We start from the raw sequence: 27,277 nt of genomic DNA, 5'->3' as shown, positions 1-27,277 counted from the left end.
AGTGACGGAACTTAAGGTTGCTTTTGCACTTTTTTTGCTCCCCGTAATGCAGACAGCATTGTTGAGGAGGGCGATCATGTTTCTGTGTCGATGCTGAAGCTTGAACTGTGAAGTCAGTCATACAGCGTGTGGATAATCATGTCTCTCTCTTTCACTCTTCCTCTTCTTCTGTTTTCCTGTTTCACTGACTAAGTAGAGGGCTTTGCATGATTGCCTGGATGAGTGTTTCCCCTCAACACTGCATTGCTATTGTCCACTTGTCCCTCCTTCATCTGTGTAATTGTATGCATGAAGTTTCAACTGTAAATCCCAGCTGTTGGCAGGTTGTCTGCTCCTGCAGTGCTGGGTATTCTGGTAAGCCATTGGCTGAGGGCTATTGGTTTTTCTTAAGCTGGAAAACATCATGAAAGATAACACAAAGAAGAGCTAGGTAGGTTTTTTTTCCTTGCTTCACCAGTCAAATAGATTGGGAAAAAGGCAGCATTTGTCTCTCCTCTCTCCTCACTGAAACAGATAGAGTAGCTGTGAGGAATAAAGGAGATGCTTCTCTCTCTATCACACTCCATCAGCATTATTTACCAGACCTGCCAGTTGCTTTGTACAGCACCTCTCCCTGCCAAGTAGGCGACTGGCGTACGACCAGGGGCTAGTGACAACAGGCTACAGTGGAAAGCAAGGAGAGCTGTGTGGAAGAGCCAAGTCTATTCATTCCCCTAGGCCGCTGAGTGAAGCACAGAGCTCTATCTGCTCTCACTGAGGAGAACATAGCTCTTTATAGATTTTTAAAAAAATCCTACACTATGCTAGAAATGATCATAAGCCCAGCCCATCTTTTTGAATCAGAGTAAACATGCCACAGAGTTCAGTGTTGTAATATTAATAGGTTTATAATGCCGGTGAATAACCATGTTTGCTAACCCTCAGCTGAAGTTAAAAGGCTTAGAATAGCTGTGAGGCTTTGCGTGCGTTATGTGTACTGTATGTACTGTACTGAAGGTGAATCACACATGTCAGTGAGGCTGTAATAAATGCATGTTTCGTTTGTCATCCCCAGCCACACTCCCATCAGTCCTCCTCACAGAACCTATGGAAACATCAGCACTCGGGGCTTGGAAACAGAAAAGTGATTTTTTTCCACTGTGTGTCACAGATGGTGGGAAAGCCTTTGTAATGCTAATATAATATCACACTGTGTCGGCCTAGCTCTGCAGTTCGCTCTGTGTACCAAGCAGCCTGGCTGTGGAGTGATTTACCAGTATGGAGAGAAAAAGACCTCCCTCGGTTCACACTGAAAAGGCTGCGTGGTTGGCGGGTCCTGCCGCTCGGCCTGCTGCGACTGGGCCCGCCTTGACTTTATTGATTCCGTGGTCCGTCCAGTGCTGTGAACTGTTAATTAACTCTGTCTCCAAGTGTTTGTCACATTGCGTGTGCTTATGAAAAAGGATATTACTAAGAGGGCATTAAAAGCAACAGGAAGGATATAGTAGGTGATTTTCAGAAACCAAGGCTAAGGAGCAACATATTTGGGCCAGTTATTTTAGACAAAACAAAAGGAACCTGTAAACCCTAAAGTGCCACAAATACACAAATGTTCCTACAAAAAAAGATTTTCTTTCTGCTGTAAAAGGCAGGCGTTTACAGTGAAAGGCGTAAAACTATGTCGCTCTAAAGCACCTGACTTTGTCTAATATTGTGCCTCTTACAATCGATGTTATGCCACCTCCCAACAAACGAGCCAATGGCAGGCCACTTCCTTTGGTGTCAACCAATGACTTTGTGCCTCCCTCCGTGGCAGCGAGTCAGCTGCCAGAGAGGAGGAGACGAGGACATTGATGTCTTTCTCTAGCTGCGCCACGTCACATTGTTGTCTATTTGATTTCCAGCCCTCATCCCTGGTATTTGAATCACAAGGGGAAGCGTTTCATATCCTTGCTGGGAGAAGAAGGGGGATCTTGTCTATCTGAAAGAGCATGCTGGATTAAGGGGGTTATTTCCCCAGAGGGGGGGATATGAGAGTGAGTGTCACTCAGACAGCACTCACTCTCACACTGCCTCTGCCTCTGCATGTTGCCAGGGAGCCCCGGCTTTGACTTCTTCCCCTCTCCTCCCCTTCCTCTCCTTTCTCACGTAATCCTTGGCTTTCTGCTCTCTCTCCCTCTCCTCTTCCTCTGTCTCGTACACATCCTCTTCCTCATCGTCGCTACCATCTCGTCACGCTCTCCTCCTTCTTCCCCTGCTGGTTCACTGCTGCCCTACAGGGAATGGAGAATTGCGTGGTTCGGAGGATGGTTGTTATTCCAATCACACCTCCGATGCAGCGAGAGTCCAGTAAAGTACAGAATAATTGGCAGGTTCCAGCAGCTACAGACAGCCGTTCTATTCTAGTATGTGTGTGCACACATGCGTGTGTGTGCGGCTGTGATGAGAGGGGGCTGCTGTAGGTGCAGCATTCAGAGGTCATTTCATTAATTACTAGCTCTTGTGTTACGTGTGCGTTCTCACATTCTGTTTGTCAGTCTGTGTAGTGATGACATGTGCATAGTGACAAAAGGAAATATCAGCATTAAGACAAATAACCACTGATGTAAAAATTAAATCTATATTTTCACAGCCTATAATGTATTGGGTCGCTGAAATTTGAAGGCAGTTTTTTTGTCTGTTAGTTATCTAGCTCAGTAATTGAGCCCACCTCTGCATCCCCCCCCCCCGTATTTGTAACTCTCCCCATTGTATTTGTGTCTATATTGTACGTGTGATTCTAATTTTCAGACAGTAGAGTAATGATGCCAGTGGAGCAGATGTTTGATAAACACGCACAACCAATTAACTGAGGGTCATCTGGGGTCAGAGGGCAGAGGGCAGAGGTCATAGGTCGTACATGTTCACCCTGTGCCTTCTGAGAGTCACTGACTGATAGGACTCTGGGGGTGACCACTGATACACATTAATGGAGCCAAGCAGGGCAGCTAATCAAGCATGTGGGGTATAGGGCTGGGGACAAGTGTCAGGGAAAATAAACCAGTGCTATCTGCTGGCAAACACATTGACCCGCAGACTTAATGGAACATGTCTCCCATAGGTGCACTGCTCTATTGATTAGCCATTGATGGCAGTTGTAGTCAACACTGATATTGAGTGTGATTTTGCTTTTTTCCACCATCTCCGCTGTAGGCAGGTCTGTTCTTGCAGAGGCTGCGGTGCACTGAATTAAGACGGTTACAGTATAGCTCTGTGTCGCTACATGAGCTGTTTTTTTTGCTCTTAGCTATGATTGGCTGCCATGGAGGCTAGCCACCATAGCGGCTATCATCACTTCTTGTTCTGATGCTCTTTCCCTGTGATCCAGCCTCACCTTTGAGGGCTTCTCATTATGAGAGACTCTAACATTTAAGTTCTTACATGCACAGACGTATATGACACACACGCGTGCACCATGTTGAACACAAACACATATAGATACACAATACACAAACTCAACCCTGCACAACCAGACATGTAACTGTTTAATACAGAGTCAGATGCTGCCACGTGTTCATTTATAGTAAGGAACACAGACATACAAACGCATGTACATACACACATATGCTCACTTGTGAAGAAAAGAAAGGCAGTGGCCCTGAAAATTGCATAAATGTCAATTATTGTGGAGCTTATGTGAGAGAGGTAGAACAAAGTGGTGGTAATAAAAAATATTGATCACTCCAACCCATAATGTGTCTGACAGGCATTGTTGTGGCAGAAACAGGCATTGACAGAGTGCCTTTGCAGCCATGTAGACCTGCAGGACATTATGTCAGTGTATTAGCACTGATTACTGTGGTGTAATGGCCCCCAATCCCCCCCAGCCTGATTTAGATTCAGCAAAGCAAACGAAGCGTAGCTCTAATAAATGCACCTGTTGGAAATATGATAATTGCATCTCAGATGACTGACCTTTTTTCGCCATTGCAGTAAAGATTTTTTGATGCATGTAATGCACGTGTGTGTGTGTGCAGCTTTGTGTGTATCACTTAGGAGATGGAGGGTTGAGCATGATTGGTAGTTTTGGCTCTGTGTTTCTGGGGGGTGGATGCATCTTCTGTATTTATAAGCAGTTACTCATACATCAGCATCTTTTTAACTGTACTGAGTGGGAGCACTGTGTACATAATGAGTGTGTACGGGAATGTGAGTATGCATGTGTGTGTGTGAGTGTGTGCTCGTACGCAGAGCTGCTTGTACGCAGAACCTCATTAAATACGCAATCGTTTCATAAGACTGACCCTTCTAGAGCAGTGGGTGGACCAAACATAGATTTGCTCAAATGAGCAAATGAATCTGTAATGTGAAAGTTTACGGTGTGTTAGCCCATGTGTGAGTGTGTGTCTGTGTGTGAATGTATGTATAAGCATGTTTCAACCCACAGTGCATATCCAGTTTCTGTGATCGAATAATGTAGCTTTATATGCCTTAACCATTACCCTTCCCTTCCTCTGCGCTGTGTGTTCCTGTGCAGGGCTTGTTACAGCAACCTCAGGCTAGTCATGATGTTTTTTGTTAATGTCATCACATTAACGGGGTACTGGCGCACGCTCTCCTGTACCATAAGAAAACTGCTGTACATGGGAGCAGGATATATCCATATGTTAGTGAGGGTGCCATTGCTTTTGTCTCATTAGCAGCAGTGCTGAGGCCCTGAGCTGCTTCTTGTGCTCCATTGGGACAGCTGATGAGGCCTGACTATGTGACCTTTAACAACCTAATCAACTTTTAACACCTCGCCTACTGCCTGCCTTATTGCCATTCTTCTCTCTGCCATTCACCGGTAGGGCCTCATCCCCATTTAGACATCATCCCTTTTTTTTGTTTTAAGCAGGAGCCTTGTTTTGACTGATTATCTATACATGTATGAATGAGGCAGCAATGTAAACACATGCAGCAGCAATAGTCTCTGAAGGCATGAAGTGATGTATTGTAATCTGCTGTCTCTCTCCTCACTCTTGACCTTCCCTACACTTCTTTCTCTCCACTCCTTATCTCTCTCCATCCTCTTCTCCTCTCTGCTGAAGAGCTCCGGTTGTGCAAAAGATAAACAGAGAAAGACACATAGTTTCCAGGTAAAATATAGCAATTTAATATATAGAGGTGATTATTTACCAGAAGCTATGCATATGTATTCTCATTATGCATGATATATTTACAACTGAAACTTTTGAGTATTTCAAGCTAATCAAAGCTCATTTTGAGCATAACCCATTGTACAGATCATTTATCTGCCTTCTGCTGTAAAGTGTATTGCTATACAATTCAATGCTAATGCATAGTTTTGAAACAAACATCACCATGCCATGACTTAGGTTGATTACCTTTACCATTCTGAACGGCTGCAGGAACTGACTATGCATTAATAAGATAATCATATACATGTTGACATATATACAATTTTAGAAGTCAGTTAAATTAATTTAATTTTAAATGAAATACATGTATGAATACATACACAGAGTTGAATAGAGGGATTAAGCTGAAATGGCTCGACATCAGTACATTACAGTGATGACACAATAACATGAGCACCTGTAAAATATCCTGCAATCTAGTGCAATAGTTATGTCATAAATGTTGCTTTTGTGAAAACAAAATAACAAACAACTTGGAATGTAATGCTATACAATACAATGAGATATTAAATATTATATGTGTTGCAAAGAGGGATATTGGGATCATTTCTATCTGCTGTCCTTTTTATGTATTTTAGAGGGAAAAGAAATTTACAAATAAACAATGGAAATCATGCATAGAATATTACTTTAAAACTAAATGTCAGTGGCAGATCCCCTTACAAACTACACATACTGAGTACACCAAGTACCAATCATACGCAGTTTGTGTCCTTGCATGAACCTCGAAGCAAATATAGCTGATTTTGTTTGCACACAATCACAAAGAGCCTCATACACAATGCATGCAGGCACTTGGAGCTTTTAGTGCCATCTGAACTGGAGAATGCTCGAGGTTGAAGGTTCAGTCTTGACCGTGGAAAGCAGCTGGACAAGAAATAAGAGTCTCAACACAAGGTCCACCTTGTTGTTCTCACATGTTAATGCCGCCTTCACTGGATGGAGTTGTGCAGTTGTCTTGAAAATAGTTTAATTCATATCATGTGACCTATACTGAATTTCATATAATGATGTCTTTGAAGCCACTAACACAAGCTGTCTATCTTGAGAAATGTAATCATCAAAAGTTATCATTTGACCGAAATTCCATACTTTGTATTAATTGCATTAGTTGTATTAGTGTTTGTGTCTCCTACCCAGGGACTGCAAATTAAATAGTAACTAAATCTGGGTTAATACATCTCTTTGTATGAGATGAATGTTTTTGTACATGGTCCCTCACAAGTAAATGTAGTAAACTAAACTAAATTTAACTTAGCAATAATAAATGACTTAGTTAATGACAGTAACCGTAAAATGGTGCAGTGGTGGCCTAAAGTTAGAGAAGTGAGCTTGTGACTGGAGGGTTTCCGGTTCAATCCCCTGGACCAGCAGGATAAATCTGGGTGGGGAAAGTGAAGAAGTAGCACTTGCCCCTCCCTGTTGATCACCACTGAGGTGCCCTTGAGCAAGGCCCTGATTCCCAACTGCTCCAGTGGAGCTGCTCAGTGGCCAGCAGATCAGACTGTGGTTGTACTGGGCAGCTTCCAGGTATGAATGTGTAACTGTGTGAATGTGATCAGGGCGTTCATGAAAAAGGGACCATTGCTCTCAGGGAAACTACAGTGTCTAAATAAAGGTAAAAAATAAAATAAATAAAAAATGGTGGTGAAATGTTCCTTTAACTACATTAACTGAATTGAGGAAATTTCAGCAAATGTCAGCTAAAAGATAAATGAACGCAGATGAAAGAGTTAAAATCCACTCATCTCTGGAACGACATACTGAGCTATGATTAAATCCTAGTGTCACTCATATTCTATATCTCAGCAGAACTACAATCTCATTAAGAACAAAATACTAATGGACTGAGTAGTCTCCTGATTCTTCCCCTCTATTCTGAGGCAGACAGAGGTCTTGGAGGTAACAGTGGTTACAATTGTCCAGATCTGGCTCTGCAGGTTTTGCTGTGCTGATAAAGATCCAGCTCCATATAATCCTGATTCATAGTGAATCTCTGCCTATCAGATGGCTGGGCTCTTCAGCAGCCCGTGATTGACGATGATTATCTCAAGCGGATACCATATCTCTGTCATCGCCGTGGCCATGTCAGGAATTTTAGGTGAGGATGTTCAAATATGGCACCAAACAGCTGACAGGGACGGCATATAGTAGAAGAAGCACATGTAGAAGGCACTATTGAATTAAGATATACAGATAAGAGAGTGTTTTTTTTCTCTCTCTCTCCATGTGTCAGAGACAAAATCATTGATATTTGTCTTCAGCTGCAGCACAGATATTAACTGACCAGCAATCTTCATGACAGAGTCAGACAATCTGAGCTTTGTGTGGAAAAGTGGCTGAAACAAAAACACAGGCACATTTCAGAAAACACCTACATACTGTAAAACTGCCTTGTCACACTAAGCCACCAATTTGGTCAAGTGCTGCTGGGCTGTCATTCAGTATTCGTAGCCATTTGTGACATTTTGTTTTAATTGATAATAATTTAATAAATAATATAATTCAATATTGTTGTTAAGTCTTTATTTTATTTCATTGAATTTCAGTAGAATTGTATAATTTTACAAAATTCTGTTAAAATTTTTGATTATAATTCAGAGCAACAGATCACAGAAACAACGGCTGCTTGACACAAGCTTTGAACATATAGCTGTCACTGGCCAAGGTCACATCTCTCCGAGGCCTAAGAATACACCAAGGCCATATAAAATAAAATAAAAATGCCTGAAGCAGGTGGGACTGGGACCTTGCATTGACCAGTATCTCCTGAAAGAAGGGTCAAGTCATTTGAGTGAAGCTCAGCAGCAAGACACAACCCATAGTCTGCCGAGCATCAATATCCCAATTGTAGAGGAAGGTAATTCATCCACGACATCTGAGAACTTGGAACCAATCCAGTCACAACATGCGATGAAGAAGAAGATCCAAGGATGCAGACCACATGTGAAGTGGTCAAAGTCCTGCAGCAAAAAAAGAGTGGGAAACGGCCAATGCAGATTGGAGCAAGATCCTGGCAGGACTTCAAGGAACAGCAGAGAAGAAGCTGGAGAGAATGAGCAACCTGATTTATGAATACAGGGTAGAAAGGTTTGGAGCAAGAAACCCAAGGAAAAATAAAACAGCAACAACCTCACCCAAGTCCAGAAGGCAACAAGAAATCAAGGAGAGTCAAAGAGAGAGGGGACTTGAGGAAGTAATGGAGGAAAGGTTCGATAGAGGAGAGGGAGGGAATCAACCTCCTGCATAAAGACCTAAAAGAACATCTGGCAAGACTACAGAGAACAGAAAACATCAGAATTCGACGTAAGAAGAAGGAGAGGGAAAGAACATCGTTCTACAAGGATCCTTTCCGATTTGTGAAAGGGCTGTTCACAAAGGAAAAGAGCAGAGCACTCTAAGTGTCAAAGAGGGAACTTGAAGATCTTTTGAAAACAATATACACAAACAACCAGAGACATGAACAGGGAAACATACTTCCTGACATGCCACCCATTCCTCAACCAGAACACCAGTGTGACAACAGCCCTCCTAAATGGAGCAAAGTCAAGAAAGACATGAGGAAGGCAAGGACAGCGTCAGCTCCAGGACCAAATGGAGTTCCCTACCAGCTGTATAACAATGTTCCAGATGTCCTGAGGTTTCTGTCGAGGCTAATAAAGGTGGTGTGGAAGAAGAAAAACATCCCAAAAGCATGGTGAAGAACAGGGGGTGTGTGAATCCCCAAAGAGGAGAATGCCTTGAATATTGATCAATTCCAGCAAAATAAATCTTCTGAATGTTGAAGGGAAAATTTGTTCAGCATTGTTGCTCAAAGGATGGCAACCTACATGAAAGACAAAAACTTGATTGACACCTTGGTACATAAAGCAGGTTGCTCAGGATGCTTAGAACATTCAACCATGATATGGTATCAGATTCAAGCTGCAAAAAAGGAAGCAAGAGATCTTCATGCTGCATTCCTCGACCTGGCCAATGCTTTTGGAGCTATCCCGCATACTATCCTCTGGACAGCCTTTGAGTTTTTCTGTGTTCCAGTGACCATCACAAAACTGGTCAGAAACTATTTTTAACTATTTTGCCACACAACATCAGAGTATTCAGGGTATCTCCCCACAAGTCTTTACCATGGACATGGAACTGATTGTCAGAGGATCCAAATGGGTGGTAGGAGGAGAACTCCTGCAGTCCGTACAATGAATACCTCCCATCCGTGCCTATATAGGTGACATGACCACTCTGACCACAACCATCACATGTACAAAGCAACTCCTGGAAAAACCTCATTCCAACATAAAATGGGTGTAGATGAAGTTTAAGTTCAGCAAATCCAGGACCATCTGCATTATCAAAGGAAAGCTCAAAGACCAGAGATTCCACATTGATGGAACACTCATACCACTCATATCAGAGATGCTAGTCAAGAGCATAGGGCAGTGGTACAATGCAAGCCTTAAGGACTCAGACCAGAGTAAGCAACTGAAGGAAGAAACCATCAAAGGCCTTGCTAATATGGACAAGACCCTACCTCCAGGTAAGTTGAAAATTTGGTGCCTGTAGTTTGGATTGCTCCTCCATATGATCTATGAGGTTCCCATCACCAAAGTTGAGAAGCTGGAGAGAACAGTCAATACATACCGTATTTTCTCTAATAGTGGCCCAGCTTCAATTAAAAGCTGGGTCTCCAATAATGGCCGGGGGTGTGGTCGACAAGAAACAAATAAATGCCGGCCCCAAATACAAGCCAGGGAGGGAACACAAGGGTGGATTAAGGCCATATTCAGACCAAATCAGGTGTTGCTGCGCACCACTGCAGGGTTGTGCGGTGGTGTGCGGGGGTGTGGGTGTGTCTATTTGTGCTCTAGAAAGTAACCCCTGTGAAACAATTAGATTTTTTTTTATTGATCTGGTTCACTGCTTTCTTACCAGCTCCATCTCTTCATTCACTCTCTAGCCCCCCCTCCCTCTTTTTCTCTCGTCTTTTTTTAAAATGAGTTGGAAACCAACAGCAAAGCCTAACTTTACTTTTAATGTTATCAAATGAAAAGAAATGTCCGCCCCCCTCCTCTTGGTGCCTGTTATAATGTGACTGTGGTTTGTAGTAATGTACAAGTGCCACAAGATGGCGGTAGCTATATTTGAAGTACCATATAGGGCCTGTGCAAATGTAAGTGACTAGATTTTCCATAACACCGATGCCACAACACTGTAGAGAGCAAACATGGCACCCACCAGACGGAAGTTTGACGTCAAATTCGAGGAGAGAGTTTTGCAATTTGCGGAAAATTAAGGAACAAAAGCTGCAAGACATTTTGACACTGACCCGAAAAGAATCAGATACTGGAAAAAACAGAAACGTGAGCTGCTGTTAACTGACAAGAGGAGAGCACGGCTAGCTGGAGGTGGGAGGAAGAAAGTTAGCTTGGAGCTAGAGAGACACCTGATTGATATTTGATATTTGACTGTGCTGTTAACTGGCTATTAATGTTTATATCCAGCATAACGTTACCTCAGATTTGTTTAGTTTTTAACTGACACTGGCCATATTTCCCCTCCGGTACTTGACCAGTCATACTTCACACAAGTCATATTGAATTGTTTGTGTAATGTCTCACAATAAAAGTCGGGAAATGAAGGCTTTTAATATTATTAATAGCATAATGCAGTAACAAAAATTTAACAGAGCAAATGGAAGCAGATCAGAAAACAGGGATGCTTCGTACTAAAATATGAGCAAATATACTTATCAAACAAGGGAATTAGGAATAAAGGCCTCTGTCTAATATAAGCCTGCTTCCAAAAAAGGTCTGGTACCCCCTGCAGTTGAGGTAAATAAAGGCCCCGGCTTCTATTGGAGAAAATACGGTACATCAAGAAATGGCTCAGACTCCCACGATGCCTCAGCAATATTGGCCTGTATGGGAACAGGGCTCCGGAATTCCCTTTTCCACTACACTGTACCAGCTCAACCCCGACTCGACTCTACTTGCCTTTTTTGGTTTTCACAAACGTTGTAGATAGTGCCTGGTAACTGGTACCTTCTTTTTTGGTATCACCTGCATTGAGTTTCCAAGCAAGCTGAGCTGATACTAAAAGGTGACATGAAAACACTGCAGGCCACTGATTGGTCGGTCATTTCTCTCATTCACTGATTTCTCTCTACCTCAGCTCCCTCTCCTTGCTGGACCACTGCTGCACTCCCTTTCTCTCTCTCTCTCTCTTTCTCTCTCTCTCTTTATCTCTCTCTCTCGCTTACTTACTCAGCTAAAAAAATACAGCCGTGCTTGAAACACAGCATTCCCACATGAGGAAAAAACAACACATATATGTCCTGTTGTTCTTTGTATTTACTTTTGCATTAGTTGGATGTAATGAATTAATGAAAAGGAGAAATGCAGAGGAGGAAACTGAAACAGAAACTAAGATAGTTTATGTCCACTGTAAATCATCAGCTGAGTGTTTGATGGTTATTTATTTGTGCTTTAGAACATTTCTGCCATGAAACAATCAGAAAATAACATTTTATTTCTCTCATTCACAAGTTTTTGTCTCAACCACCGCGCCCTCTCCTCGCTTGACCACCAGCACTCTCTCTCTCTCTCTCTTTCTCTCTCTCTCCCTCTCTCACTCACTCGCTCTCTCTCTCTTTTTCTCATCTTTTTAAAAATGACTCAGGAAGCCGACAAAAAAATCCTTTACTTTTAATGTTATCAAAGAAGAGAAATATCCTCCCCTTGTCCTAAACTGGTCCTAAATCAATACTAGACTACTTCCTTGTTTTATGAATGAAGCCGTACACAAGTTGAAGCAGCTGCGCTGTGTGTGTTTGACCAATCAGTTCAATTAAATCTTTACTTATATAGCACCAAATCACAAGAGATGTTAACTCAGGGCACTTTTCACATAGAGCAGGTCTAAACCGCACTCTTTATTTTACAGAGACCCAACATTCCCCCCATGAGCAAGCACTTGGCGACAGTGGCAAGGAAAAACTCCCTTTTAATGGGAAGAATCCTCAAGCAGAACCAGGCTCTATGTGGGTTGCCATCTGACTTGACTGGTTGGGTTGAGAGAGAAAGAGGGAGGGTTAGAGGGGAGAGAGAGACACAGAGCAGCACAATAATAACAATAATAACAATAGAAATATGACTACTACTAATAATAATAATAGCAGGTGTGGGCATCAAGCAGGACCATGGCAGCACGGGGTCCGCAGCCACAACCCATGGAAGCTTGAAATCCATAACCAATCAGCAACTATCATCACTACAAACCCCGCCCTACATCGAGGGGGTATTATGTGTAATGGAAAACGAAATCCAGAAAGCATGTAGAGTAGAGTTGGGAAAAGAGAGAAAGAGCTGGAGAACAAAGGTGCTCCCTGTGAAGGTTGGCTGCAGGGGTTCTGTGGCCATGTCAACCACCAGGCTGCTGAAAGAGATGGGAGTCTGAGGACAGGCCCTCAGACAGGCTATCAAGTCATTGGCAGAGGATGCCGAGCGCAGCAGCAACTGGCTCTGTCTGAAAAGAAAGGACAAGAACTGGGTGGCAAGATGACCATCAGCCAGCAGGAGGGTTAAAAGCAGAGGAGGCTGCACTTGGGACACCAGGTGTCACTGTTGAGCCCTCTGGAGGTGTCGTGGGCCTATCAACAAAACACCAAGGAAGGAGGGTACCCACCTGATGACCCCAGTAAAGCTTCTACCCCTATCCCCGGCCACCACTGGTTATGATTTCAAGCTCAAAAAACCCACTAGGCACTTCCTACCCAGCAGCAGACAAACAAGGTTATTGACTAGCTGTGACTAATCCCTCAGGAATTATGAGACCAAAACAAAGTTAAAAGGAGAGTGAACATTGGGCTCACATTTATCAGTTGAACACAAACATGACTCCAAATGAATGCTAATGTCTCTGTGTCTGTTGAATGTGTAAATAGGCAACTGTTTGCTAACACATTGGCCGTATCAACTTTATAAGGTGAAAATGTGTTAGTGTTGTGTTAACTGCTTGTTGCGCCATCCCCAAGTGGGCAAAATAAATTGATTTCAGCCATATCAATCAGCCCTGATTACAAACACTGACTACTGACTATTTGATTCCACTCATGCAGGCACAGATCCATGTTGGTGGCCAATAGCACTGTAGTCTTTGCAATGTGTTCAAGTGAAGCATTTTAAACCAAACTTAAAGTGACTTGAAGTGATGCAACCCAGAAGTGTTTGATCTGTTGGCCATCAACAGTGTTGCTTCTTTGAGGTTGGCTTGGTATGTTGTGTCAGTGCCCCCAGAAGAAGAGATCTCTGGCATATCAGATGTGAAGAGGCCTGTTGACCTTTGACAGAACAATGCTCATGTTTGTGAGAGAGAAGCAGAAGGAGAAAGAGAGAGATAGAGAGTTACTTCTTTTGAAACATATTGGGAACAGAGTGCCAACAATTGAGTCAATGGCAGTGAGGGAATGATGGCACAGTGGTTAGCATGGCTACCTGATATGAAGACAACACAACCCTTTCTGTATGGAGTCTGCATGTTCTCTTCTGCAGTTTCACACCTTACAAACATGTTACAATTCAGCTTCCACAATCAGAGTACCATAGATCTGCAGCTTCTCTCTGGGTGCCTCTCAGAATGTCTGCCATAGTTAGGACGGGTGAAATTCAGATATGTGTAAAATGTATTCTACTTATTCTAAATGGAGCCCAGTCCCTCTCTACCGTTTACAGTGTATTACTGAGCAAAGGTTTACTTCTCAGACTTAGAAGTTCTGACCTTGAAAATCAAAAGCAAGTTCCTATCTGCCAAGACGTTTATGTAAAAGTTGATTGTTGACCCTTTTTATTCATGTGTATCTGTGTCGGCATTGGATATGTCTTTCTCTGCACTCCCACCAGGCAGTGCTGCAAGCTTTTGAGCTCAAGAGTATTACCATGAGTTGCGTGTGAAGCAGGTTACTCAGCCTGTCTGCAGCCAGCCAGTGAACCTGCTCTGAAACTATATACCTGTGCTGAAAAGAAGAGTCGCCATTTCAGCACTGTCTGTTTGGATCAGTGTTCCCTGTGGCGCTATGCCCTCTTTGAGAGCTCCTCTGTTGGGGATCTATTCCTTGGCCCCTGACTCTCTCCTTCCATTGACACAATGGACCCTTTGTACGTACATATACTACTGATGTGGGACCTTGCTTCGTATTTTCGGCAATTATACACGATCCCACTCCAGCCCACCCTCTTGTTGCTGCTTCATTGGAGAGAAATGCAATCGAAACGCGGAGAAATGCAGTGAAACGGGGACCCGGGAAGAGGCTTGCAGGAATTAGATTGTGTTGCTGATAAGTTCCATATAGAGCGAGTAAACATGTTCTTATCTTGTTATCCAGCTTGCACATTAACACATGGTGTGTGGAGGAGGTGGAGGAGGGTTTAAAAGGATAAATCAAATCCTAATCATTCTGTTTGGCTTTTCGCTCTCTCTGCTCTTTGTCTCTATTTCTGTTTCTCATCGTGCAAAGAACCCTGGTGCACATGCAAGAACAATGGAGGGGTCAGAAGTACCAGCCATTTTCCTACACCTGCTGAATGCTCCAGAAATGAGTGCACAGTGATTACGTGCCCTAATGTGTGGTGTTTAAAGAGCGGTTTCCTGCAGCAGAGTTAAATGGCGATGCCCTCTGTGAAGTATTAATGATGTGGATGGATGAATCAGGTCGGCACAAACCTGTTGACGGTAGCTGCGGCGCTCTCTTAAAGCTGCACCCAGACATCAGACTTAACCGCTCGGCAAATTGGACATGCTTGTTGGCTGTAGCTCCAATTTATGTCCACTCTCTATTGCAGTTAGTCCATCTTCATTATTGAAATAGCCTCTCGTCAGGTCTTGACAGAGTGGTGGAGATGGTAAAGGGAGGGAGTCTGGGGGAGAGGGGGGAGCAATACAGGAGAATCATGAATAATGTGGAAAATAAACATTTGAGGCATTGGAGCTGGCTGGCAGGAGAGGAGTTGTGGGGAGTGTTGCGAAATGCCCAGCGTTCGTTTTCTCCCTCTCTCTCTTTCTCTCTCTCTTCATGTGATTGTATGTGCAGCTTCTGCCAGTGGATGCTGATGCTGTGGATCCTCAGCCTTGGGGCTTTGTCTAACACACATGCAATTGGGCATAAACACACACACACACATGCATCCACAAGCAGCTCTAGGATCTGAGCTTTGGCAGGACCTCTGTAGCCTGACCAGCATTCCAGCTGTGTGTTGTGTCACTGCCACTCTGGAGACACACTGCTTGGTGGCTGCAGCCTTTTTTTAATAGGGTGCTGCTGTGACTTTACTTTTTCCTCGGGATTGTTGCATTGATAAGGTTGCTATGGCCGGGCTTAGCTCATCTGGGTCAGCTAGTTAAGGGAGAGATATCCAATTCTAATTCATGCTTTGTGGACGGGGATGTGTTTATTGCCAGATGTAGAATTTCAATTTCTCAGTGTGCTGAATTGATACGAAATGACCTCAAAACCATCTCTGAGCTCTGTAAATGCAATGTGCACTTAAGCCTCGGCTTTAGGAGTAATAGGGTCCTTCTACCTGCTACACACATGAGCAGATGTGATGGCTCATAAGGTAATTACCCACTGAGCCAGTGTGTATGCAACTGTAAGCTGAAGCAGGGGTTCCCTTCAGGAAGCTACCCTCTTCCCTTCAGGTAGCTCTGCCGCTCAGGTCAGTGAACAGTTAATGACATTTAGAAGCAATAGGATGAAAGAGATGGCAGTTGTTTGTAGTCAGCCGCACACTACCTTTGTCTTATTGTCTGCCGTCTGTCTTAATCTCCCAGCCACCCTTTTCACACCACAAGGAGATCATGTTATTAGATCCCCTCCCCTGGCTCATTTGTCATCCTGCAGCTCCACTCCACCAGAGAAGGACTGCAGGAGCTGGAAAAAAAAAAAGAAAAACGGGAGTGAAAACAATATAAACAGGCAGGAGGCCACAACATCAAATGTTCATCATTTACTGGCCCAGAGTTTCTTGTATCATCATTATTCTTTCAGGAATCACACTAGATTAATATGCTTTTTCTTCTCTGTGCCACCCCACCCAATCCCTTGGCTGACAAACTTCAACCTCTCTTCTCTCTCTCTCTACCTTAACATATTGTTTTGTATTACATTGTACCCAGTGCACTGCATCCTGTTACACATAGGCTCCCACTCAATCATCCCCACCCCCACTTTCACCATCACTTGCAACAGTAAAAAGTATTGTCAGTGTTCACAGTTTGCTGTCACCGCCTCAGTCACATCTCTTTAATCTCTCCTCTTTGAGCTGGGTTGGTTTTCTTGCTGCCGAGGCACACATAAGGGAGGGAGTCAGATAATTACAATAAACAAATATGCTCAGAGCTGTCTATGTAAGGTTCGTATAGGTTAACAACTCTGCTATAAATGTTAAATGAAGCTTAAAATAGGATAGTATGGCATACAGTTGCCATAGCGATCTCAGCTGTGATTCTTTGTTGACTTTCTTGGTTGGCAAAGTTTAAATTAATCTTAGATACGAATCTGTGATACAGAGAAGAAATGAGTGATTGTTTGGTGCCCCAAGGGCCTCTTTGATGTCTCTCTCTTCTTTTGAGCTTTTCTTCAATTACTGCAACTTTGTGTTTGTCTGTGTCTTGTGTCAGTCTTTGTTGTAATGAAATCCAATGTGTTGCCATTAATGTTATTCTGCATTAGAGACAGTCACCCTTTAATGATTCCCTTCGTACTCATGTCTCTTTCTATCTCTCTGTCTTCTCTGTTTCTCTCTGGCTCTCCCTTTCAACAGGTGGGACAGTCAAAATGATGCGTAGGAGGTGCAGCGTTGAGCCGTATTGATGGATGTGTTAACAGACAGCAGTCTCACATTGATCGTGAAGACTTCAGAACCAGAGAATGCAAATGCAGTGGAGGACACAGGTGAAAATACTTCACTTTTACCCCCCAAGATTTATATGATATCCAGCGACTTCTTTTCAAATGAGAAATGCACATAACAATTTAAATACCGCACTTTAATTTTGCTTTAATTTGCTTTGAACATTTACAGATACTGGGTTGTTGACCTAAGAGAAGAAATTTTAATTTCCACTAGAATAATCAAGCATTTGTCAGAATAAATGACTTTCTCTCCCAATACCTTTCCTTTTAAAACTTTGAAAAGACAATTAGTATTACCACATACCATGGAACTAGCTTTCATGAATTAACTTTTTACCCTCAGTTTTAATCTTTTTGACAAGATATGGGGAATGTGAAACACATCCTGTCTTTTTAAAATGAAAAGTAGAAAAGAAACATTAAATGAAGATTTTTAAGCTATTGTTAATCCTCTTTCCCAATGCTTCCACAACTCAGAAAAATGACATCTACCTGTTCTCATAAAAAGGTGCAAATATGAAAGAGGGTGCAACGACTCATTCTCTCACATTCATTCACAGTCATTACCATATATGGCAAAAGAGAGTCTGAGAGTAACATACCGTTTATTCAGATTCTTTTGTTTTCTTTCTTTCTGTTTTATTTTAGGTTGTACCTGCTGCCTCTCTCTGAATTTTTAACAACATAACCCCTGCATCATAATGATATTTACATGATGTAAAAAACACTTCACATTAAAACTTAATTCAAGTGCATCCAGACACATTTACAGTGCAGTCCCCTCCTTTTACTGGACTATAAGCCCCATTGATGTTGTGCATTTTCCAAGACTCATTCAGCCACTACCTACTGCCCCCTATAGTTTACCTCTACCAAGCACCACTGATCCTTAGATGAGGTTTATCTTAGTATTTCAGCTCTGGTCAGGCTCAGTGGGAACTGACCGAACCCCACTGAGGGAATCACACAGATTATACTCAGCACTAGCCTTTTCCTTGAGAGGCACAGAGAGGAAGAAAGAGAGAGGAAAAGAGAGAGCAAGAGGATGGAGAAAGAGTGGTAGAGAGAAGGGTGAAAGCGGCTCCATTGAGCAGGAATAGGGCAGCTCTCTGAGGAGGATGGTCATGAATCATGCTGCAGTTACTCACCACTTATTATGAACATCCTGTACTGGCTGGATTGATTTCCCCCCACCATTCACCAAATGTCATATAGTGAAGATGGAGCAATAGGTAGCAAGCAGCTTCTGTGGCTGGCCTACCAGCTGGATGAGTGAACGCCCCAGGTGGCTGAGCTGCAGAACGGCTAGCTCGGCGTTTTACGAATGTAAAAGCCTCCATATACCAGGGATAAGGAGCAGGGAAGTTGGGAGGGGAAGAGATAGCGAGCAAAAAAGGGAGAAAGAAGGGATGGAGAAGGGGGATGGGACTGAGGAATGATTTCAAAAAGCCATTAAAAGGAGGGAAAGGCCATGTCAGCTGTTTTCATTTGCATTGTGTTTCATACTGAGATATTTGAGATATTTTATTCCTTTGGCTACATGGAAAAGATGTATAAATTTGATTCATGTTAATATGGAGAACAGATGGTCTTCATATAGACGTGTTCTTATATCTTGTCCTATTTATAAAGTGACTGAAAACGGATTGTCAGTGAAGTGTTTTATGTGCATGTGTGGCATCTGACACGCTAATAGATGAGGCCACGGACGCCAACTTGTCTCCCTCCTCATGTCCATGACCATGTCCCTCAGCATGGGCTCGTCTCCCCACAGAGCCACCTGGCACTGGCGAGGGCAGCTCAGTCTTACCTCAGGTGGATGAAGCCCTGAATATCATGGCTTAGAAAGATAGATGAGACTCAGAGAGTTCCGAGTGCTAACTGGTCTAGTCTGGTCTGGTCTAGTTTGGCAGTGGTCGGGCTGTCTAGCATGGCTGGGCTTGGCAGAGCTAGGGATCAGAAGATCACCACCACCTGCCAGCAGCCGGGGTCCTTCCATATGCTCAGTGGTGAATGTCCATGCCAGCTTGCATGAGCTGTGTCACATCCAGCCTCAGTTTCTATTCAAAGAGAGTTCTCCTGATAACACAAAACTACAACTGTGATAGAAAAATGTCAGACTATCTTAGGATATGAGCTAGATATTTAATTCTGGCAGCAGTGAGTGTTTTGGATGTTTATCTTGTTTACATTTGCCAGCTCAGATGCAATAGTAACATTATGTTGTACCATATCAGTGAATATGAGGCTGCCGATCCCCTTGTGACCTCTAATGTCAAACTCGATTTGACATCAAACTCGGGGTCTTACAGTCATCGCTGTAAGACCCTGTGTGTGTGTGTGTGTGTGTGTGTGTGTGTACCTGTCTGACTGACTGATCTGTGGCACATTCTGAACAGCTGAAGAGCTAATGGTCCAGCTGGAGACAGATGGCCTCTCGATAACACTATACCCCCCAAGCCAATACTCACACTCTATCACTCTCCCTCTCCCTCTCTCACACACACAAACACACACATGCATCCATGCACACACGCATGCACGCACACACAAGAAAATCACATGCATGCACACACTGGATAGGATAGATTGTTAATCCACTATAAACCCTGAGGAAACACATTTTTCAATATGAGTTTAATGTTTCACAATCTTTTGGCAATATTAGGTGGCAGCTTAGGTTTCATGCAAGCACAGGAGGATAAGGGATGCTAATTTCTCCCCTTTTTGTAATTTCCTTCTGTCTATGGCTTTGTCTCTTTGCAGGGCAAATAAAAGTAATCATTTCTTTATGTTATCTTGTTTATGATTGTTGGAAAATTACTTGGTTGATTTGAAGTACGGGGACTGTTAACATAAATCAATGTCCATGCCTCCTATGCTCCACTCTTTACAATAAGTGCAATACAATGGAATTTGGCTCAAAATTTTTACACTGCACAGAAATGCTTGTTAAATGTAGAAAAGTGGATATCATTCCTGACTCTCTACAGAGAACATGTGTCGGTAACATGCTTTTGCTCTGAGGTCATTTTGACTCACAGATTGAAAGGAACTGATGGCAAACGCCTTGCTGTGATGCTTCTGCAGCCTCTGACAAGTTGCTGCTATAGCAGTTTTCTGAATCCGAGAGGATGAGAGAAAATGCATATTTCTCTTGAGGTTTTCATTAAGGATGACAGAAGCACAGTTGTATGCTTTTAGTAGGCGTTCTGGTTGCTCCAATGTGTCTGCAGGCTGCAGACCCAGAGAGACCTGCTCTCAGAAATTTCATTACCTCGTTAAATCACTCTGAAATCATATCCATATTCAAAGATCACCACCAATACAGTCATGTGGAATATTGTTTGTCAGGCAGTCCTCCCTCAAGCATTTATCACCACCTCAATAATGATTAGGAGCATCCATTCTAAAATGGGGAACGTTGCTAGTTAACCTCTGTGAACACATTAATTGTTGTGGTATGATTTTCAATTTTCAATTTTTTTTTTTCTGGCATGGTTTTAAAGAATACGTGTGAGGCAGCAGCTTGGGATTGTAGAGGGAGGCAGGTGTAGATGATATTGGTTATACAGTCTCCAACATATGGGCCTGTCGTGTCCCATGTGTACGTACCTGCCTCTGCTGCTGTCATCTAATTATGCAGAGCAAACAAAGCTATCTGCCTGCTGCTACAAGCCCTGCTTCTGTGGGTTTTGATTGTTACTCATCAGATGGATGTTTTCAACTGATTAAGACATTGTCACAATCGACCTGTAGAAAATCACCAAAATCTACTTCCAGTTTAGTCATTACTGCTATTCTTGATGCCAATCTGTGTAATTTTGTGGTATCTTGTTACTTAAGAGCTAAGCTGGATACAGATGAAATACTGGAAGGATGTAAAGCAAGATGACAGTAGTAATTTGATCTCATATATTGCTCTTGGTTGGTAGGGAAGATAGCAGTAGTAAAGTAGGTGATTTCCAAACATAATTTTTAGTAACTCAATTACTGTGACATTTCGGAGTGTCTTTTCCTACTCTGTGTCTATCAAATGAAAGCTGTAATATTTAAAACTAAATTGAAACCATTATCTCATGAAATAAATGTTGTGTGTTTCATGTAGAAGTCATTTCATTGATCACTCACACCCAATCAAGGGACACGAAAAGAAAATTCACAAGAGAATTTTTAGATTGCTTCCTGTAAACATTTGATAAGATTGCTCTAATTTGCACAGAACTCATTAAACATATTGTTATTCTGTTAAATATAACTGCTTTTGTACAAGCTGTCTATTGCAGACATTTACGCCACCATGTTAACTTAGCAGGTGACTCCAACTGTGAGTCAGCTTACTTGTATTTTATGTTCTCAGAGCATTTCATATGACTTTTGTGTGACTGTGTTATTTCTTGCCTAATCTAGACCTATGAACATCAAGCAATAATGGGTAAGAAATTGTCATTACCCAACTTGACATTGCTAATACCTCTTATTGAATCTAGTCGCAAAACTGAATTATTAATGTTTAAGGCTGGCACCATAAAATGACATTTTGAACTCTGGGGGGTTAATTGACACTAATTGCATTTCACGAGCCCAGAAGAAATGTCAGTGTAACTGCAGAACAAAAATAATGTAATTTTACTTTAGAGTTACAGTTCAAAGAGTTGAAAGAGCTTTTCTTTTTTTTCCCTGCAGGGGTATGTGAGCAGAGTGGTGATCTGAGTCTGTGCAGACTCGTTGATGCTGCTCTCCCTCCATCCTCACCTCCTCCTGCCGCAGAGACTTCACAGCAGGCCTGCCCACCACACCAGAGGACCACGCCTACATCAGCAACCCTCTCCCTCCCCCTTGGCACTGATCCTTCTCTGGGCCTGACAGCAGCCCCATGCCCTCCCTCCCATGAGGCTCCAACTGTAGTCCCCCACCTTCACCGCACTCCCAGTCCCACATCACTTTCCACCCCGGCTGTAAGCTCCTGGAGCCCAACAGGAGATACCCAGAAGACTTCCCTTCCGCTGCCTGTTACCCTTCCTCTGTCAGCTACAATGATGGAACCTGGCACTGTGTCTGCCCTGACAGAGGAGTGTCTCCTTCAGCCGACCCGCACCTGTCTCGGCTGCTTCATTGAGACCCGTGATGCCACTGACCGTAATTCCATCCAAAACCCACCCCATGATCCTAGCACCAACCCTGATTCAGAAACTGGGCTAAGTGTACGGATAGGGGATGTGAGCCGAGAGGACTTCTCTGACATCAACAACATCAGCATCCAGTGCCTGAGCCATGCGGGGGAGGCAGTGAGTCACTACGGAGAACAGCTCCTCTCTGACCAGCTACTTAGCTTTCCTCTGCCGAAAGCCCCAGGTGAGGGCAAGAGAGTGGATGGAAACAAAACAACAGAGGAAAGCGATGACCCAGAGGATGATGCAACAGCTAAGAACTTGTATGAGGGACTGTTACTGGACAAAGTGAGCGGAGAGGAAGTTCTGTTGGCTAATGCTGGCCAGGACTGGGGCTACTTTGAGTCTTTTATCAGTGAGAGTAAGATGGAACTGCTGGACCTTTGTTCTAAGAATGAGCTGTCAGTCAACCTCTTCTCTGAGGAAGATGTTGACAATCTATTTGATGATGAAGATGATGACTCTACTTTAAGCAGTGACGTTTGTTCGCTGAAGATTCGTTATGAGTCTTTTCAGGATAACATGAGGGAAAAAACAAATGTGCTCCAGGAGGAGACCCAGTTCAACTTTTTCCCCAGTGTCCTGGCCAACTGTGCCAAAAAAGAAGAAGGAGGGGGAGTCTTGAGGAGGAGCGCCGAGGAGCTTCAGCCCAAAACCGATGAGCTCATCCTGGAGACGGGACAGGAGGAAAAGGCTGGGGACTGCAGTGGCAGGAGCCCACTTGATGGCTCCCAAGGCTCACCGATGTCAACTCCCAAAGTCAACTACCTAATGGACTTCAATTCCACAGAGGAGTCAGGCGAATTCAGTGATGACAGCTCCTGCACTGGCTCCTCCTCAGACACCCTGCAGGAGGGCAAATTTAAGAAGGGCCACTCCAAAAGATTCCTCAGCCCCTCCAATCCTCTCAACTATGGCTTGCGCTCCAAGAGAAAGGTTCGATACAGTGATGATTACTTATATGATGTTGACTCGCTTGAGAGTGAGAAAAATGCAGAGAAAAAAGAGAAAGCTCCCTCTGGTCAGAAAGAGGAGGAAGATGTAGACTGGTGCCCCAAAAAACGGCGGAAATCGTGTCGTAAAGAGCCACCCGTGGTTATCAAGTACATCATCATCAACAGGTTTAAAGGAGAGAGACTCATGTCAGTGAAACTGGGCAAGTTGGACCCTGTGGATGCTACTGTGAGCTTAAATGCCGACACAGTAAGCAAATATGAGACACTGGCTCCTCTGAAGGATTTCTGGCAGGAGAGGCAAAGAGAGAGACAGGAACAGCTTAAGCTGGCTGCCAGAGATAAACAACAACGCGGTTTTCATCTAAATGGACGCCATCATCGCCCTTTTAATTCTAGTCATCCCAAAAGGAAATACAAGATTGCAAACAGGCTTAAGGTTCAGAGGATTCACGCTGTGGAGCAATCAGCAACAGCACAGGGCTCCCCTCTCTCTGATCAGGGCCATGGAGGTGTCACTAAAGAGACGGCCACCCCCACGGTAGGGGGAATAATAGCAGCCCCAGGCCTCCCAGTCACATTAGACACAAACTCCATCACGCACACAGTCACAGCCAAGAGCCGCTCCCAGGAGAGGGAGGAAAGGGAGGGGAGGAGATTGGGAGGAAATAAAACAGTCAGGATAAGGAAATTCAAAAGCGAAGCCAGGCTGAGGAGCAAGAAAATGAAAGAGGCAGAAGGAGAGGAGGGGAGGAGCGTGACAAATGAAACGGATGCCTGTGTCGCTGCGGCACAGATTGAGGACCCTACTGCTGGGTTAGAAGAGGCAGGCATGAGCTCAACTACAGTCAAACCCCATTTCTCTGACAATACCACCACAGCTCACACATCCGAGGAGAAATTCCCCTTTGTTTCGTCCACCCGCTCTCCTGACAAAGCTCCCTCCTCAGAGGAGGTGGAGGCGGGTGTCCCTGTCATCCCAGGGGGCTACCTGCAGACCCTGTTAGATGCTACAGACTCCTCCGGTGGAGCAGCTATCTCTTATTTTCCCCAGCAGCCCTCTCGTCAGCAGTATCCTCTGGGACTGTCCCTAGAGGAAAAACAGTTTTCTTCTTTGCAGCTTGCTCAAAGCTGCGTCCTCTCGCCTCCCTCTGAGTCTGAGCTCCAGCAGTCTCCCCAGAACTGCCCCAACTTTCCCCAGATGTGGCACCCACAGCTCTGCGCGAGTCACAACCAGAACTTTGGGCCTGAGACCCCTGAGACTCCCATCTTACCCAACAACTTCCCAGCTGCTGTACCCCTGAATGACAACCTTCCAGTGTCTAACTACAGCCAGCTGAGCCCTGAGGCTGACAGGCTGCTTTATGAGAAGAGCTACCTGACTGAGGCTGGGCTGCAGCCTGGGGCGGATCTGCAAGTGTGTCAGTCTGCCTGTGTGGAGGGCCAGGTGCAATACCAGAGAGGGTCCCTGTGCACAGACAATGGCAGGCTCATCAGCTATGACTCAGTGGGCTCTCTGTCAGCCTCCTCCAGCAATTACAGCTCCCTCAGCCTCAAATCTTGTGAGCGAGAGGGTGAGGAGGAGGGCCGAGACAGCTTCTTAGCTCATTGCAGTCCTAAAGTGGTGATTCAGCAAAGTGTGGATGCCCTTACCCCACTCAGGGAGTCCTCAGACCTGCTGGATATCTCCAACTTCACCCCTGACAAATTTAGACACTCATCATTGTCAGAGCTTTCCCCTCCTGAGACCCCCAACCTGTCCCCCCAGGTGGTGGGGCGGGAGATGAAGATGGCAGGGAATGTTGGAGAATACCAGGATGTGAATGATATGACTATGGACTGCAATAGGGAGGTAAAGTGGAACTGTGATGTTATGCAGCAACCGGAGCCCACAGCAAATGCATACACAGTGGAAGACAGCCAGTTTCCACTGCACAACTTCAACAGTCAGGATGTCTTATGTTTAGATAAAAAGGAGCTGGGTGTTACAGAATTTGATGAACAGACTGGTGAGATGGCTGGTGCGAAAAGCATTAAGTCAAAGAGGAAAGGCAATTACAAACAGGCAGCTGCAGGACAGAGCCCAAAGAAAGTCCGGGCCCCCAGAGCTCCCAAGTCAGAAAAGGTCAAGACCCCCAAACAGAACTCGCGTTCCACCAAAAAGATAAAGGCCATGTTAGAGGGTAAGGCAGCAAAGAACCAGGCAGGTGGTTGTGGCACCGGTCTGACTGACAGTAGCAGCACTGGAGACTGGTCTGGCACCGGCTGGTCAGAGAGCAACAGTCTGGTAGGGGACGACCAGAGAGAATTCGAGGAGCCCTCCAATATTCTGTCCAACATTGTCTCTGGCATGGCTGAGGTCCAGAGGTTCATGATGGCCTCCATTGAGCCACTGTGGAATCCCATGTCTGAGGCCTGCATGCCCTCTGAGGCCAATAGCCTCAACTTAAAGACCCTCAAAATCTTAGCAGGCACAGAAGCTGATCTTAAGAAAAAAGGAGCCGCGCTAACAGGGGCTGGGAGAGGCAGAAAGGCAGGGGGAAAGGGAGGAAAGAACCAGGCCAAATTCAACCCTTCTCATCCCTTATTCCCTCAACTAGCTCTGGGCTGTAACATGTTTGATAAACCCAACTTTATTAACCCTGGGCCTGCACACAAAAAGCTGTACCGCCACAAGACCAGTGCAAAGTTCCCTCGGATTGAGACACTGAAGGGGAAGCGAGCTGAGAGAGACCCAAATAAGGACATAGCACTGATGACCTCTTTTGAGAAACTGAGGTAATATTTTGTTATCAGCTGCTGTTGCACCCCCCTCTCACTTTCCCCCAGTACCTGCTCAGCCCTCCCTCCCAAGCATACCTACACTGACGCTATGCCAGAGCTGCATGAGTACTACGTTCTCCCTGACTACTCCCAATTCCTTTTAACCCCCCGAGGAGGAAATTAATATCTGCATGAAAAACTTCTTGTACTTTGCAAACTACCTATTGAGTGATTGTGTCAAGCTTGATTGAGATTTGAAACGACCATGGCTGCATTTTTCTTGCTTTTGTTGTTTCTGCTTTGTTTGTTCTTCTTATAGTCGTTTTTGTTTTATTTTTGTCTGAAAAAAAAAAGAATAAGCCTTGAAAACAGTTCTGTCGCCTTTTTGAGAAACTTTGTTTTTGTATTTTCTCAGCAGAACGAGCTCCCCTGAATTATGTATTTATTCCCCTTTTCCCTAAAGATGTAGCTATATACACAAATGCATTGAGTGACATCTACGCACCCCTCCTCCTCATCTGTTTTTGTATGCAGAATATGGATGTCCTGTTGTTGCTGTCCTTCATACACTGCCTGGCTCATTTCAAGAGGGAAACCTACAATTAATGAGCCCTATTTAAGCCCAAGACATCTTGAAAACACAAGATGGGACCATTTTGTATTGATGACATATCAGACATTGTCTTTTTTTTCCCTCAAGGTTGGAATGATTTTCCATTTTCTTTTACCAAGCATTTCTTTTTTCTTCTGGAGTTTAGAGGAACTGGTTATCTAAATTTACATTTTTACGCCTTGCAAATTCATAAAAGCTCTACCCTCAGAGTATTTTTGTCAATGTTGTTGTACAGGGACATGCAATATTTGCAAAAAAAGATAATTATAATCTTAAAATCAATGTGCCAAAAGTAACAATGCTGTGTAAATGACCTCTTATATATGTGTGAATATTGGCTGTTCCTCTTTTCTATCCATTGGAATATTGGCTGCTCGGGTTGGAGACTCCTTACAGAGACTTGCCACTACAGGAATTCTTTATTTTGGACTTTTCTCTCTTCTCTGATGAAAGGCACCAACAGCTGGCAGTGGTACACCACCACTCACTAAACCAAATCAGAAAGACTCTGAATTCTCCTCGTTTCCCCCACTTTGTTTGCCAAATTCAATTTACCTCAACATCGCCTGGCACTGAGAAGCAACAAAAGAGAGACAAAGGGGAGATCTGCTCTGAAGGCTACTGTAGAGGAAGAAGATGAAAAAAAGAGATGTTCAAACGAGCTGTCTCTGGACCAAGGAGAGTGTAGCACAGATGTTTGAGGGTAAGCAAGG

The 27,277-nt window shown here is 43.9% G+C and overlaps 1 protein-coding gene across 2 annotated transcripts in view; it reads left to right on the top strand.

Moving 5' to 3' along the window:
• Positions 1–26,243, top strand: part of nexmifb (neurite extension and migration factor b) — a 55,326-nt gene extending 29,083 nt beyond the window's left edge. The window contains exons 2-3 of one of the 2 annotated variants that reach the window (XM_042418581.1): positions 16,973–17,103; positions 21,751–26,243. In XM_042418581.1, coding sequence (XP_042274515.1) covers positions 17,022–17,103; positions 21,751–25,970 — 4,302 coding nt within the window. In that variant the 5' untranslated portion in view covers positions 16,973–17,021 and the 3' untranslated portion in view covers positions 25,971–26,243. Of the gene's footprint in view, positions 1–16,756; positions 17,104–21,750 lie in introns of those variants that run through there. The other variant, XM_042418580.1, reaches the window with a different exon arrangement.
• Positions 26,244–27,277: the final 1,034 nt, after the last annotated feature.

The sequence above is a fragment of the Thunnus maccoyii genome, chromosome 8 (assembly GCF_910596095.1).
Source record: "Thunnus maccoyii chromosome 8, fThuMac1.1, whole genome shotgun sequence".
Taxonomy (NCBI): Eukaryota; Metazoa; Chordata; class Actinopteri; order Scombriformes; family Scombridae; genus Thunnus; species Thunnus maccoyii.
This window is presented reverse-complemented; position numbering and strand designations above follow the sequence as displayed.